At 42.4% G+C, this 17,058-nt stretch overlaps 1 protein-coding gene across 1 annotated transcript; it reads right to left on the bottom strand.

Moving 5' to 3' along the window:
- Positions 1-112: 112 nt before the first annotated feature.
- LOC149366448 (peptidyl-alpha-hydroxyglycine alpha-amidating lyase 1-like) lies at positions 113-16,372 on the bottom strand. Its single transcript, XM_089550818.1, has 8 exons — positions 16,138-16,372; positions 14,232-14,362; positions 12,833-12,946; positions 10,888-10,960; positions 9,221-9,422; positions 8,095-8,286; positions 6,060-6,166; positions 113-5,216 (listed from the first exon to the last, which is right to left on the bottom strand). The coding sequence occupies exons 1-8, from the start codon at positions 16,222-16,224 to the stop codon at positions 5,115-5,117; spliced, it is 1,008 nt and encodes a 335-aa protein (XP_089406944.1). The 5' UTR covers positions 16,225-16,372; the 3' UTR covers positions 113-5,114.
- Positions 16,373-17,058: the final 686 nt, after the last annotated feature.

The following is a 17,058-nucleotide window of genomic DNA, read 5'->3' as shown; positions in this document are numbered from 1 at the left end:
ACCATAACCACAGGTCATTGGCAGGTTGGTCACATCTTGTTTTGCCGCCAACAACCTGTATCCGCGGAGTTCAGATTATGCAGAGTCATGGAACTCAGGCAAGACACATAAATAGGCCTGTGCAGTACTTTAATTCTGCGGTATGCTTGTGCGCACTTTACACAGGGAACACATGTGACCAGTAATGGCAAGGAGACCAGCACGCAATGACTAGCAGGCACAAGAAAGAGAAGATCAGTAAAGTTTTGATCGGAGAACATGAAACATGCAAGTACTTTTAAAGTCCTGAAACACCTCTTATCGAAGCAGCCACTACTCTATCCCTGAAGCTTTCATATTGAACCACTGGTTTGTTACGATAATAGAATGTACTCCAAGAGAACGCCCACATAGCGGGGGCGGCAGGAGATCGGATGGCGATTGAGACAGTTTTAGAGGCTACGGTGGCCTCTGCTGGCACAGTACAGGGTTAATTAGTGCCTTTATAGATTCCGGCGCATGTTGAAGAAGAGATGGAAAAATCCTCACAGATGGAGGAAGTGTGCTGTCAACGAGAGGTGCTCAGGACTCGTATAAATCTGCAGATTATCAACATTCCATAGGTGTTTTTGTTCTTGGCATTCCGTGCTGATTTCATTTCACTGTTGAAACAGCTTTAGCAATTCTGAATGCAGGAAAGCAAGTGAAATGAACTTCTAGCCGAACACCGCAAGCGATATACGTAGTAGTGTGAAGTTTTTTTTGATGCAGACACTGTCATGGTTTCGAGCACATTCAAGTTGTGACAGAAAAGCGTTCTGCTGACTGAAGCAGTATATCCTAAGCAACTAATATTCATAAGGTCTAGCACAAACTGGGCTTTTTGGTGTATAAAATGTGTAAAGTAAAATTTGCTCCTGTTTTCCAGAGGATCTCAACAGCTCAGCCTACAGTGTGAACAATGCAAAACATCCCTGAATTTTGTTCATGCAGTCTTGGCATGCCTTAACATGCAAAGTGTGCAAGAAGATTTCACAATGCATTTCAACAAATAGATTTGGTTTTGAAAGTCCTCAAAGTATTTGAAAGCGGCAAGTATTTATGACATCGCATAACCATCTGCAGTGAAATAGGCTCACAACACAAGATGATACAGGTGAATGCCCATAAGCCTTTCTTAAGCAAAGGAAACATGACTGATACAAATGTAAAAATGACTCACTAGGTAAAAATGACCTGGCTCAATATTGAGAGCAGACCAAAAAAAAAGAAAAATGGATAGCAGCAACAACTGGAACTGCTCTAGAGTACCTGAACCTGTTGCCGACATCCTGATGTCAGAACTTTTCTTTGTACCACAGTACATGCTAAAGCACGGTTCATACAGGCACACACCGATCACAGCCACAGTCTTCCTCAATTCTCCCCATCATAATTGAGGTCATCTCCCCAACAAAACGGAATTTAGGCACTTTCAAGCTGCCCCCCCCCTTTCCTCATTTTCCCCAAGCGAAAAACTGGTATGACTCATACTGAAGACACTGACCGGACCCTAAGGAAGACTGAACACTTTTGTCATAGCATATCGGCACCAGACTGAGGGACAACTGTCACAACTAGCCATAGCTCAATATATCGCTGGCAACGATAAACAAGTAACACACTGTTTATAATGCAGCCTAGGGGAAACAAAAAAATAAGCTCTTGTGAAAAAAACGCTTGCTGAAACCAACGAAAACATAGAGGAATTTGTATTTATGGTGGTGTTGATTAGAGTAGCCAATTAATTGCGTAATCACTTTAGATAGAAGGGAACTTTACAGAAAATCAAGGGTAGAGATAACCTCATGGCATTAGTGTAATTGGTTTAGAAGATCATTTCTGTAAATTTATCTTCTGTCTAAAATGATTGCACAACTTATAGCTCACTTTAATCAACACCACCACAAAAAAATGAGTAACATTCCACTGTACTTTCCTTGGTATTAATTGCTATTGGCTTCTTTCTTATGTATTTGCTCGAAAACGAGCTCTTGTGATGCAAGGCTTCAAAAACTGAGGAAGCTGACACAGATACCCAACATACAAAGCCTTGCTTTTGCACATGGCATGCAAAAGCAGGTTGCTCCAAACAAGCGTCCAAACAATAATAATAAAAAAAACTGGACTGCAACAAAAACTAAAATTATAAGTGAGTGATGAATGCACGCAGATAAGCTGATGTGCCTTCTAGATGCAAGTAAAGCGTTGGTCAAAAGTCCTGAGGCCATAGGATCAGCTTCCGAGGCTTCTAGTGGAGCATTTACAATATCCCTGAAGATCAACTTCTTAGGAGATGACTGAGGACTTCAATAGCTTCATATTATATATAAAAGGTGGTCTGTTTGAAAGGTCCAGGTTTTACTGTAAATATTCGGTGCACCTTCCATTTTTTGCATCTAAGGGCCTTGTGGTTAGAAGAATAAATTGTTTTGAACCTGCTGGATTTTTCCACACGCAAACTGTTTTTGCATCAAAAGTATTCGAAATATATATTGATTTCGAAATTATTCAAAGAAAATTACTACAGTCATGTCTCGTTAATATGACCTTCGTTAATGCAGACAACTCAAATTATGGGCAATTTTCCTCCGGGCCAAAATTTTGCTATTTATTTTTTGCCTCGTTAACATGGAAACTTGCTGTCCGGCCTATCGGCGGGTGACAGTCCTGAAAACCCATTGGTTCACGTATCCTTGTCCAATAATATGAACAGTGCCGAATATAATAGATCGACTACACAACCAAATTGTTCCTTTCCAATATTTTGAGTGCAGAGCACCAGTGTAAAGCAGTGTGTAAGTTGAAATGCCTAGTGATTGCTTTTCTTTTTTTTTATTTGGAGCTTCATGCATTACTGAGGATTAAGGTGCACAGTCGATGCGCCTTTCCATTCGCTGCATTTCATGAATGGCTGGGAAGGAAACTCTCTCGGCAACCTCCAAAATGTTGAAAGACTGCTTCAGCAGCCGTTCGCATAATGTGGACATATATGTACTATAACAGTTCGCATGATGTGAACACACATAGCAAGAGATACGTTTTCACTCCATACGACGTGTCTCGTGCACCACTAGGCGTTTCGAACTGCACTACATTCAACTAAAACAACAAAGACAATCAGGATAATTCATTTTGAGCTCTCAAGATTATCTAATTTCTTCTTCACTGCCCACCACAATGCACAGAAGCGGACCTTATCCACAAATCACGGAAGTGTTATTTTTAAAATAATTTTTGCTTTATTTTTCTTCACGATTTGTTATTACGAACGACTTGCTTTATCGACAATTGTGCTCGGGAAGCAAAGTGTGTATATTAACGAGGCGTGACTGTATTCACTTCAAACTAACTTTGAACCTGAAAGATCACAGCATTCAAATTTGTTCAAGCCTAACAGTCATTTTAGCCAAAAATGAGCTATCAGGAGGTACTAGTACGGATTAGTGCACACTAATTTTTGAAGCCAGTAACAGAACACAACATTGGGACCTAAACAAAATGCGTAAAGCATCCATTTTGTGAAAGCAGGTCAGATTGGGCATCTCAGACAAGTCAACTTTTTGTCTTGAGTATAATAGACCATTGTGACCTCAGATAACCTGAAATGGAGACCTGTTTGTTCAAAGCTACTCACCGGTCGCACATTGTCAGTGCTATAAATGAACACAAACAAACAAAAAGGAGTCTAAAAAGAATAAAAGAAGTTCCAACTGCAACATATGTGATGATCTGGGTGGCTGCTCATAATTAAACTCATTGATTTGGTGCGTCGCACCTGTGAAGTGGGCATATACATGAGCCATATGTGCTGAACATAATGAAATACCCGTGTGAAAGCACAAACATGATGAAAAGAATGATAAGTTAACCTTGCAAAAACTGGAGTTCCGCTGATAAAGTCTGTGGAGGGATTCAGTGCTGTTTCAACCTTTAGCAATCTCTACTTTCATCTATGCTAACACTCCAGGATTCCACCATAACATAGGAACTGAAGCAATGACTAGAACTACTGTGTCACCGGGTGTCCAAACATGTCTGGCAATAGAGTAAATATCTGAGCTTCTGCTAAGACAGTGCAAGTTTCTTACAGCATTAACATTTTCACAAAGGTTGTCTTTGCTCATCTTAGGCACTCTTCTCCACATCATTACAAATGGGAGAAAAGGGGCGTGTTAAATTATCACAATTCACATTAACAACAACACAGTGTGGAAACAGATATGTTATACAGTCAACAAATACTCAGTACAGTTTGGCTACGAATCCAAGTTACTAGTATCACATCAGTGAGTACTGGGAACACTGTGAAGTTGAAGAAAGATTTTGTGGATTTTCGTGCATCACAAATTCTGATTTTCTGGGCACTAAGTCACTGGGATCAATACTTTGTGTCTTGATGAAGATTTTGATTGTGCATAACATTCTGCGGCTCCCTTGGCTTTATAAGATTTGGTTCCAACTGTAATCGCAGCACAGGAGACAACAAGAGACCAAACAAATGGTGACAAGCACTGTTCCTTGTGTGTTACTATATACTGTCTTGGATATCTAAGTCTACTGTTATTTATGTAATCTAAGTCTTATGGTTATTATGGTTTCCACTGTGACAGATAAAAATGTCCAGGAAAATAAGTTGAATGAGATATCTGAACATTTTCTTCTCCTTTGCTAAAAACCATGCCTTTTTAATGTTGCCAGCAGAAAATGTTGACAGCGGACAGCCTTTTGCCCACTGAAAACATAAGGACGACTGTAACCTGGTAACTAAAGGAATACAGCACCCAACTTGAAGGTCTTCCCAGCTGTCCCCTCTGCTGCGATTCCAGTGGCGAATGTTTGTTCATCAGGTCAAGAAATTTCCACAGGAAAGGGGCGACTAAACATGCTGAGAGAAACCCTTTTTGTCCAGCAATGGACTTAGTAATCTCGCGAATGATAATGCATACTGGCTCAGTTCGCCAGTCTTACAGTCGGCATTATCGCTTCACAATGACGATACATTATGGGTGTGTCGAAGTTCTCCACCCATTCATGGTTCCAAAAGGAGTAGGGAACATCTCTGAAACGTGAGGTACACTGGTGGAAGGGACAGGTCAGAGGCGGAATTTGTACACCTTGCGGGCGCTGTCCAGGTCGGCCACAAACAGAGACTGCCCGTCGGGGCTGATGGCGATGGCGTGTGGCTGCACCAGCGGCTGAAAAGAGATGAACCAAAAAGGACTCGTCTTCATGCACACACATTTATCACGGAAAGATGGAGCGGTTGCTCCAAAGCAAGTACAATCAAATCTCCATAATACGCTCTCAAAGCGGAACAAAAATTTGCTTCAATTATTCAGAGTTGGAATTAAAGACAGCCTTTTTAATTAATGCAGCAAAAGTTTGGTTTATTGGGGTTTAATGTCCCAAAGCAACTCAGGCTATGAGGGACGCCGTAGTGAAGGGCTACAGAAATTTCGACCACCTGGGGTTCTTTAACGTGCACTGACATCGCACAGCACACGGGCCTCTAGAATTTCGCCTTCATCGAAATTCAGCCGCCGCGGCCGGGATCGAACCCGCGTCTTTCGGGTCAGCAGCCGAGCGCTGTAACCACTGAGCCACCGCGGCGGGGCGCAGTGAAAGTATCAGTTCAAATAAACTGAAAGTTTGAATTACTTCAGTTCAAATTTCACTTAGATTCCACTGTATTTCCTCTGGCCTAGTGCTCTGCATTTGGCAAAAGACTTAGCGGAGGAGATGGAGCTTTGGTGGACAGCAGTGAGAACCATAAAATCTCTTTGACCATCTTTGACCGCTGACGATTTTCTACTGCACAAGAGTGCAGTCAAAGATGGAGCAGTGGCAGGAAAGAGTTGTTGCAACAATGATGAGCCGCGATGTATAATGACAATGATGATTTGCGCTAGAAACTCGTAGGAGACTCGTAGAGATTGAAGTTAGCACTACAGGTTATAACAAGCTGTTAAGCACATGCAAGCGTAGTTATGCAGGGTGACTGAACAGAGTGGAAGGAACCTGCAGAAAAGTGCACTCACCACTGAGGTTGGATAGAAACGCTCAGGACTGGCGCTCGGATCCAACTCCAGCCGGAATGCCGATGACTGGTTGGGGGCCAGGGCTTGCACACCGTACAGGGTATGCCCTATGCAAAAGGAGAGAGGAAAAAAAATCAGGGGGGGGGGGGGCACTATAGAAAAGGCTTATGTAGAATTCTTCGTTCGCAATTTCTGAAAATCCAGCTCCTCCTAGCAGCATTTCTTCAAAAAATGCATTCATAGGTCATAATTCACTTTCCATGCACTTCACCTGCAAGCAGCAGTGCCATATAGATGGACCATCATCATCATCATCAGCCTGACTACATCCCACTACAGGGCAAAGGCCTCTCCCATGTCTCTCCTATTAACCCTGTCCTTTGCCTGTTACTGCCACCATATCCCCGCAAACTTCCTAATCTCATCTGCCCACCTAACTTTCTAGATGAACCACTGTTCGCCCAATGTTGGCCCAACTTGTTAGAAGAATTTCAAGAGGTGGAGTCAAATTCAAGCAAGGGAATGGTTACCGCTAAGTTCATGAGCAACTCAAGGCAGTTGAGCTGATCGACTCTGACTCTGAGTCAAAATTGAAGTTGACCTATACTGATTGAGTACGGTATTCTAATAACAAACAGGCTACTTGCACTGAAACTGACTCTTCTTGTGAGTTAGGAAAGGCCAGAAATGGAAACACTGGTATCGCCACCACTGGTTGTCTTCATAAGTAAACTGCAATGATGGCAATGATGATTTTAGGCTGTGGATCTCCCAGGCTAGGACACATCACCATGAATTCTTGTTCATCAATCACAAAGTCTACAATTCCCTACTACATCAAGTGTATGAACATAGTGCAGGGAAAAAGGTCAATTATATTCAGCTGCTAATTTCTTCAGCTATAAATAACTCTTTTGCTGCCAAATGAGCATTTAGCAGAGTATTTAGCAGAGCCACAGAGAGCTAAACAATGAAATTTTGCCCGTAATAAAAACTAGTTGGCGATGCTAGCACTTTTTCATTACCACGTAATGCGGATTCTGTCGCGTGTGATATGAGCGCAAGAATGTGAATAATTTTCACATTTCCTTGCAGAACTAGTACATGAATTGTTAACAAAATTGAAGGAATGGTTTTTTGCAACATACTATATTATCAAAGAAATGTGAAAGTATCAGCTGATGACAGATGAATTCAAGCGAAAAGCTAAGCCTAATGGCAAAAGAGCTTAAAATTTCCATAATGCCTCACTGACAGGTGATGGAACAGTTTTAAATTTTTCTCTTGATTTAGTGCATAGGCTTGACTATTTATGCAGTATTTTTTCTACAAAATGTGTTCTGAAGTCATCAAAATTAGCTAAATTTAAATAAGCTGCAATCAACTTTTTTTAATGAATCTCTCATTTTACACTTCTGGAATGTAGGGACAATCAGTGACGCAATCCTGGAAGTTGATAACTTCCATCTGATGTTATCACAATGCTTGCAGTGTTATGCATGCATTGACAACTGATGTTATGCACATGCTCGTAGTAACTCATTTTACATTTATGAAATGTAGGGACAATAAGCGACCAAATCCTGGAAGTTGATAACTTTCATCCGATGTTATCACAATGCTTGCAGTTTTATGCAGGCATTGATAACTTGTTATGCATGTGCGCGTAGTAACTCATTCTACATTTATGGGATGTAGGGACAATAAGCGACGAAAGCCTGGAAGTGGATAACTTTCATCCGATGTTATCACTATGCTTGCAGTGTTATGCAGGCATTGATAATTGATGTTATGCATGTGCTCGTAGTAACTCATTTTAAATTTATGGAATGTAGGGACAATAAGCGACGAAATCCTGGAAGTTGATAACTTTCATCTGATGTTATCAGAATGCTTTCAGTGTTATGCAGGCATTGATAACTGATGTTACGCATGTGCTCGTAGTAATTATAGCCCCATTTGCAGTTAGGCCTAGCACTAAGCATTACAATCACCAAAGCCTCACCATGTATAGGGTATCAAGAAAGAAACTCACCTCGGGCAACAACGGCGTACACACGTTGGAGGGGCTCGCCAAAGGCGAGCATCAGGTCGCCTAGATCGCGACCCGGCCGTGGACCCTGTGAACCCGCCCAGTAGCAGAGCACTCGGCGACGCTCGCGATCGGCCACACACACCACGTTCAGGGTGGGCACGTAGGCCACCCCATGAGGCACCAGCATACGTTCTGCAAGGGCAAAGAGTGGCTTTGTTGATGTGCAATGAATCCACTTCATGACACCAATTGTTTCCAGCAGTACATTCTATTGCTTTTTCACTGTTTACCAACTTTTAACTGAGTTTTGCACTGGCAATTAAAACTGTTCAGTTATTTTTGCATGAATTCTAATGAGATTTGATACGCATGGGCAAGTAATGTCGTATTTATTCAAATGATAACAAAAGCTTTTTCGGTAAAAATGGAAGTGGAAAGTCCACCCTTATGGAGACGGAGGCACGTACCAAAGAGCGATAAATGTTCAGAAAGCATGTTCTATCAGACCCCCAATGTATCCTTGAGAGCACTTTGAGTATGTTTAAAAAATTGCGAGGCTTTACGTTATAACTGAATCAACATTACTGAACATAATTGGTTAACTTTTTTTCTTGCCTCACACTTGTATAAGTGACCTCTGTAGTGCACTTGTGGTAGAGACACATTCGGGTAATTACAGTAAATTTAGCTGATATAAAAATAAACTCCAGTTTCACAGTACCCTTTATAGTTTTTGGGTCATAAAAATGTTTAGTCACAAAAATGAACACGCCAAGTAGCCCATTTTATTTGACTCATTCGCAATAAATTTATTGAATATTGATGTGATTACGTCCACAAAGGTTTATCCTAAGCAGTAGTGTTAGTTGATGTCCTTGAGTCCTCAAAAGTCGTTCAATAAAGCGAATGTACTCTGCATGTAGACTCGATAACCATTTTTGCAAAAAAAAAATAAAGTACAGAAACTGCACTGGAAACAAAACCAAAGGACTCTGGAGGTGGAAAAAAAGGAAGCTGAGAGATATCTGAGTATATATGGTATTATAGTTGGTACTTAATAGGCACACACTGTGCACTTTAGAAAAAAAGAGTGCAACAACAGTTTGGGAAAAGAAGAGGAGCTAACCTTGGAGTCCAATGTCGGTGAGATGGACACCATCCCGGGTGAACACAGCAACGCGGTGGTTGCAGTAGCCGTCGCTGACAAAAATGCGTCCCGAGGGACCCACGGCCACGCCTGTCGGCTTGCAGAAGTGGTCCCGCCCGCTACCCGGTTCAAAGGCACGGCCCAGCACCAACGGTGGACCTGACGCACCAAACCTGAACACCTGCATGTGGCCATATTAGCATTCTCAGGTGCAAGTGAATGCCGACCTTGAGTATAAATAGAAAAGGAGTGAATAAAAGAATGCTACTTTTATCACGTGTTACTTGCACCTAACTACAAGTAAGATTACAGCATTTATTTATTATTTCAAGCCCTACAACTATTGAAATTCATAGTTTCGGAACTTCTGACCTATCCAAAGCTTTGCCCAGTTAACAAATACAAGTTAGAACTGTAGCAGGGAATTTCAGAAAGTTAGGTGGGCGGGTGAGATTAAGAAGTTTGCGGGGATACAGTGGCCGTAACAGGCAAAGGACAGGGTTAATTGGAGAGACATGGGAGAGGCCTTTGCCCTGCAATGGGCGTAGTCAGGTTGATGATGATGATGATGAGTTAGAACTGTCAGAAATACAACTATATCCAATATGAATCTAATTGGTTCCAGCTTGTTTCTAATTGGTTCCAGTTGTAATTTCAACAGTTTCAATTGTTCTTTCTTGACCGGGCACTGCTTGTGGCACAATCTTGGCTTAGGCATAAGGGCAGTAAAAGATAACTAGTAGCTCACTTTCGTTTCTTGGATAATTGATTTTGCTGCCACAAATCCTATAAGAAAAAAATGATGCACGATTTAGCATGGTTAGGCCAAATGAAAATCAGGTATGCTAGCACTTCGGTTGACACTTTGGTTAGGGGTGCGGTTGAGGCTTGGTTATTTAATTTTTATTGACCCTTTGGATCCTCTGAAGGCACTAGGAAAACACACTGGTAATGCACCAGGATCTTCTGCAACAAATCAGCAAATCTACCGTCCATCAGTATCACTAATAGTGCTGAGTGCCCTGGGTGCTTTAGAATTCACTTGCACACTGCACACTACAAACCCCAATACCTATATACTGTATAAGTGCAACAAAGCATGCGCTGCTCATTATACTTAAAGGGACCATGCAGTGGTACATACTGAGGTTAGAAAAAGTGCATAAGTGATCGGTATTCCATCACTCATCATCGCACCGCAAAATTTTTAAGCTAGCTTCGTTAACACCGAAGATATCGGCGAATAAAATTGAGGCTCCCCCTCGCCCTCTTCAACTCACACACGCTGACGCACCAAAAAAATAAACAAAAATAAAAAAGCTGCTACTGCACCCCTCTGCGCCTCGTCTTGCCCACTCGCCCAAGCTCCCTGAGCACACCCGATGATGTCAATGGGCTCACCCAGACCGCCCACTGATGTTATCGGGGTAGGGGACGCGCGGTGAAGTGTCGCCCTAATCGGTTGCGAGCTACTGTGAGCAGCGATTTTTAAAAATTATTTGTAAATCAGAGGGTTCGCGCACAGCTTTTAAATTTGAGTCAGATACCTGCAAAGACCACCTCTATGCAGATCCATTGCACGAGAACATGACCACTGAAATCATTTCAGGGTCCCTTTAACACCCTCAGCCACACAAAGCACCCACCTGGTGCAGTGCCACATCCGTGGTCCACACATTGTCCTCCCGGTCTACGTGGATGCTGTGCGGCATGTAGAACCTGCGTGCAGCCAGTCAGATCAATGACTCGAATTATAGAAAACAATTATTGACCAAACTCATTCAATGCATTTTGAAACTTCAATTCTATGATTGAAACAGGTTGTTTTAAAAATGGACAAAGTGAAAACGCACAGAGCCCACTACAGCTCACGTGTTCCTTATTGCATTAATAAGGACAGCAAAGATAACAAAGCCTTGACTGCCCAAGAACAAGGTGTTTACTTGTTTGTAGCATTCCAAGATCAGGAAACTAGTGAAAGGCGATGTGAAAGCTTAAATGTTCCAGTGAAAGCCTTGCTTGTTTTGTGGCCTCAGGCTCTACAGTGGCAAGGTGATCATTGGCGAGCCTTTCTATTTGCTGCATCCAATCCATGGCTGAAAAGAAATTTTTCTCAGTAATTTCTACCATTTCTGCCACTTTAAAAGACACATTCAGCAGCTTCCAGCAGACTGGGTGCAGATATGCACTAGCAGCTGGTGAGCATGTGAACAGCTATAGAGAGGTGCCGTCATATCAAGTGGCACCATGAAGTGTCTCATAGACTGCAGGCTACTTTAAGGCATAATGGTGGCCAGGATACTGCTACTAGGGTTTTTGAGATAGTGCCTAATGTTCACTTCAATCCGCACCACTACACACAAAAGCAGACTTTTATCATAGCTCTTTTTTGTGAAAAAATGCAATTTTTTTTCATGCTTCATTACTCCTTTATGGACGGTCTTGCTCGCAAACCACAGTGCCCGTATTAACTAGGCACAGCTGTATAAGGACATGTTTTCTCATGCTGCCTTCAGCCCAGCTATCTGCACTGTGTTCTATCTTCGCTGGAACATAACTTTGGCGCATCACATGACAATCCCGAATGACTATTCCTTTCTTTCTGGGCCCATATGGACAGCATAGCACTCCATCAAGGATGCACCTTACATCTAAAAAACTCTGTGCTTTTTTGCCCTAAATGCATGAAGAAGTGTCAGAGATAGTAATAGTGTCTTCATGTAGTGGAAGAAAGTTTATATTTATTTGCCTTGTTCTGTAACAATCTCACACACCAGCCATTTGCAATGCCTGCAGCAGATGGGCCACCTGCCATCCGCCGGTCTGCTGACAATGACGGAAAACGCGTCGTATAAAATATTTTGCACTTTTTCACAAATTGGTTCAACATTACCGTCACCACTTGTTTCGCAAGTATGCAATAAAGAAAGAACAGAGGACAGAACAACACACACTATTCTTGGGTAAGCCGAAAAATGCCATCACTGTTCTGTAGTATAATATATATAATCCTGCAGCCATTCAAGAACATAATAACTGAGAAGCTGTAAAAGACTCCTCAATTAATTGAAATGAGCACATGCATTCCAGCCTCCACCAAAGGCAAGGGCGCAGCAGTCTGCAGCTGCCTAACGAAGGCTGGTGTCAAAATTTGGTGCAATGAGGAGTGTTTGCCCACTGGATAATTTTTTTTATTATTGCAGGCAAATTTTTTTCAAGGGCTATTATAAGTCATTATTAAGTGCTTTGTTAAGTGTTGATACCCACAGTGTCGGACGATGTATATCTTTCTGAGAAAAAAAAAGAATACCTATATTTAGAGCAATAAGCCCAGAGTCTGAGGCTCTTTCCTTTTTTTTCTTCTTTTTCCTTCCTTTTTTGCACGAACGAGAGGTATTTAACCGGCGAACGTGCAATAAAACTTGGTTGTTAGTCAGCGTCGTGTCCCTCTCTCTGCTTCGTCCCCGTTTGCGCTGTTTTTTAGCCTCAGATCATGCACCAACCAGCCCAAATTTCCACCCTTTTGAAGCCCAGAGTATTGAACCAAATGCACTGCACATAAAAAGGAATGCTAACAGCAAAGATGCTCACATGTTCTTTCCCCAGTGGTGAAGCAGGGCACCCGACCGTGGGTCCACGACGCAGATGGTCGGTTCCTGAATGACGGCATCAGGACGACGGTAAACATGGCCAGCCGTAAAAGACCTGCGAGCATTGTGTAACATCACGGCATGAAGCTGGATGCCTTATTAGAGCCTCTGTACCAAACAAGCTGCAAGGTTAGCAACAACGATAACAGTTGCATGCACGTAATTTCACAGGAGCACTTAGCAAACAATGATTTACCAGAATACTAACTTCTGGTCCCCCCATTCATGCATTTTCATGCACATGACATTAGTTATAATTTAAGAGTGCAGTTACTTCACGTACTCGCTGAAGCATGCAACAGAGTGGTGACGCACATTGTACGTCACCACTCTGTTGCATGCTTCAGCGAGTACGTGAAGTAACTGCACTCTTAAATTATAACTAGACATCGAGTCTAGGATGTAAAGCCAAGAGGAGCTTGTTTAAAATATGTCAAAACACAACTTTTCACAATGATTTCTTATTAATAAATAAAAAACCAGCTAAGCTATATAAGTAGATTAATTATTAATTAAATGAATCAATATGCTGGTTAATTAATTTTTCTACTGTTCGATAAATAAATCAATGAATATGCACACAGCGAAGCACGATTTAACACTGCTCGAGTTTCTTTGCTCTTCAGTGAATGTGTGATACTGAATATTTTACAATAACTAAGAGTGCAGTATCTTTAGCTAGTCATGTGAAGATAGAGTGAATTTGAATATTTGTGCTTTACTATTAGCACGTATTGAAATGCAACAATATAAAACTACGTGCACGAAAACTTCTTGCACATCTACTTGAACATGTGCATGCATGACCATATGTGATGTACAGTGACGATAACCAACTGCTCGTTAAGCAATGGGCGCAATTTTCACATGAAACTCTGAATAACGTCAGCTGACATCAAACGAGTAAATAAAGAATAGTGAAAGACTGCATATGCATTCTTCTCAACAAATGCTATTCACAATACAGTGTATGCACATGGTTTGTTCTTTCGCTCTACAGAAATTTGTGTGTAGCTGTGGACAAAATAAAAACACAAGCTACTACAGTGAACTACAAATGAAAACAAGGGATTTTGCAGTGGTCTGCTGCATGTAAGAAACTGCGACAAGAGGGAAAAATTTCTGTGTAGCGACAGACATGCCCAGAGATGTGATAAATGGCTTGCAGTCTCATTACTGCTGTTGCATAAAAACCCTCTAGAGGCATACACGTCAAATCCTGGGCGTTTGCATATTTCATGCAGTTCCAATCCAGCTTACCATGCTTGTAGCCAGGGCAGGATGACTGTGCGAAAATAAACTATGAAGTGAAATACAAGCAACCCACTGCCCCGACTTACGTGTGGTCCCAGACGACTGGGCCCCGGTGAAAGATGTAAAGTTGGCCCTGGCTGTTGACGGCCACTCCTGCCACCTGGCCCAACTGGCTGCGATTTGCTACCTGCCAGTTCGCATCCTCGACTGGCAACCTCTGCAGTAGTTCAAACATGATAGTGAAACTACCATTCAGGTTGAAGTACAGCATGATCAAGAGGACATGTCAAAATGCTTTCAGCACTACTTAACCTAGCTCAAACAGAAAAGCACTCACAGAGAAATTAAGCTAGGACATAACAGGGTAATCAGTGTGGTTTGTGAAAAGCGAGTATTTGATAAAAATGTAGACTTTGCAAAGAAACAGTGGTTTCTCACATGCCAGCGAGAACCGTTTAGCTTGCAGTAAGTGCAGGTGCTCCGATTCTTCTGATTTAAAGAGTCATCCATTCTGTTAAGTTTATAACGAGGTGAACATTGCTTTTCACTCAATCTATGCATGTCAAATTAGGAAGATAGAAAATGGAACCAATGCTGTTTAATTCCAGGTCATGAAAATAAATCACTTGGGGATTAATGTGAGACTTGTGAACTTCACCCTCGACCACGATGGGAAGAAAGCCTCTGCTGATGTTTAAGTGTGCTTTCATACTGTAAGCTTCTTTCTCACAAGCTGTGAAATGTATTAGAAAGAAATACGTGATGACTAGCATCCAGTGAGAAAGAAACATCTTCTGCACAGTCGATTCGGTCACAATGACTGTACATTTCATCCAGAGCGCATGTCAGCATGGTCAAAAGATGAACTGCTTAGTTGTTCTTCCAATGAGTAATCTTCATTTGAGGTTCGATCAACAGAACCTCATTCACGTTCATGGGGGAAAAAATGAAGAAGTTCTGCAATTAGCTGTGCTAAAACCACGGAGGTTGTGTGCTTTGACTGAAGCACACAGTTAAATATTGTCCAGCCATAACAATTCAAAGCTTTCTGAGATACACTTCATAGTGCCAGGATACATGAACAATCACCATTGCTTACCACGTAGCCATCTCTAGTAACTTGTACACTGAGCTATTTACTTCTTACAAGCCGTACATTTTCATGCCATCGATAACCTTTGTTCGAACAGTTACGATGTGCAGCTATTCCGCCACGACATCCCAACTTGCCCCTTCCGTTGCTTCCTCCACATCACACGTCTGTCATGCAGTGAAGCACCCAAAATTAACACGGTGGATGGTTTTGAGAAATTAAATTCACTGGGTCAGGAGTGCGGCTGTACAGATGATTAACTGTCAAAAAAAGTTGCTAACATCACATCCATGATCGTCCTACAACAGCATAAGCTTCAATGTCATCTAATCAGGAGAAATGCTTCCCCGATCGATCGGCCAATGCAACCGCGCACCGCGCATCATGTTCCATATGTTAGCCTTTTTGTTTCGTCGATCGGTCGGGAGACATCGGTTGGAAACTAAACGTAGCCTAGGACATCTCCGGAGTTTTAGTGCACCGCATTTATTGGGGGACACTCAAACATACACGATCACACGCCGCAGTGCGCATTCGTGAAATCGACACATGGAAAAAAAAAAAAAATCGGTCGGGCGACATCGATGTGTTTCTTTATTCTTTAAACAAAGAACACTGCATCTCTGACACTTGTCAGGGTCGACGCACAGAAAACTTCAGGGCTGTAAGATCATATGTGCCGTTATACCGGCCCGATTCGAGACAAATTTAGAACAAGCGATACGCGCAGATGACGGCTGCAATGAGAGAACCCCGTTGAGTGCTTCGGGCTGATCCTTTTCGTGGTTGAAGTCACTTTCAAGTAATACGCGAAAATAAAGATCGCTCGGCACGCGTCAGAAAGGAAATCTCGATCTGAGAGAGCGCGAAACACGAGCAGCAGAGCAACCTTCGCTCACCTCCCTGTGCGCGGGCGATAGGTGCCAGCCGGTAGCGCCAACCAGCAGCAAGCAAGCGACGGCAGCCCTCGAGTACATCGTCGTCATGTTGACAGCTTCCAAGGCCAGTGGCTTATGGTGTGGACCTGGTCGGATACATATTTTTGTATAACTATCAGTCCGGCTTCTGCAGCTGACGGTACACTGACGGGCACCGCGCACAACAGTTGACAGCGGCTCTTGCCGCAGAGATGGACGATGGACTCGCTAGTCGTCACGTGATGCTAACTCTGCGTGACAGAGTTGTGAAGCTGTTGGGCATTTTTGAGACAATGCTCAACGCCGCAGTCTCTGAAAATTTTGCCGATGCATGCGCCGCCTTTTGCAAAATAAAACTACAGATTACAAAATTTAATTGTAAACATTTGCTAATATTAGTTAGATTTTTCACCACTAGGTGACGCAACAAAATTTATATTGAATACCAACGGCGGTGATTGCGTTGTTTTTGGCAGACAAGATGTCGATGAAATGTCTCGCAACTAAAGTTGTAGAATCTATGGCGTGACAACAGAATGATGACGCATTGAATGACGTTCGGTGGCGGAATGTATGAACCGCGCTTTTGACAGAAAACTTCTGCGAGTGTCTACAGTGAATGCGCGGATCTCCAGAATGATGTAGTTTATTTTGTGTGTCTACGTTCATCCGCGTCCACTTAAGCACAGTGCCTGCAATTTCACTGGAACATCCTGAGAGTTAGTCACTCTCAAATGGATTGCTTCCGTGCCTGTATAATTAGCTTACGCTGACTTCTAAGTCCTCTATACGATTGAGCATATCAATCCTTCTCGCATATACAGGTTAGTAAATGGCCTTTGGAATTGGAGACCTCTATGATTCGGAGAGATCTGCGCAGGTACGGTTTATGGTTTCCCCTCA

The sequence above is a fragment of the Amblyomma mixtum genome, chromosome 1 (assembly GCF_055824585.1).
Source record: "Amblyomma mixtum isolate Tamu chromosome 1, ASM5582458v1, whole genome shotgun sequence".
NCBI lineage: Eukaryota > Metazoa > Arthropoda > Arachnida > Ixodida > Ixodidae > Amblyomma > Amblyomma mixtum.
This window is presented reverse-complemented; position numbering and strand designations above follow the sequence as displayed.

Bases quoted from the DNA above. Each gene is read 5' to 3' on its own strand.
- LOC149366448 (XM_089550818.1), bottom strand. From the start codon at position 16,224: ATGACGACGATGTACTCGAGGGCTGCCGTCGCTTGCTTGCTGCTGGTT. The intron at 12,947-14,231 runs GTAAGTCGGGGC...CAATGCTCGCAG, and splicing joins CCAGTCGTCTGGGACCACAC to GTCTTTTACGGCTGGCCATG. The intron at 10,961-12,832 runs GTGAGCATCTTT...GGCTGCACGCAG, and splicing joins CACCACTGGGGAAAGAACAT to GTTCTACATGCCGCACAGCA.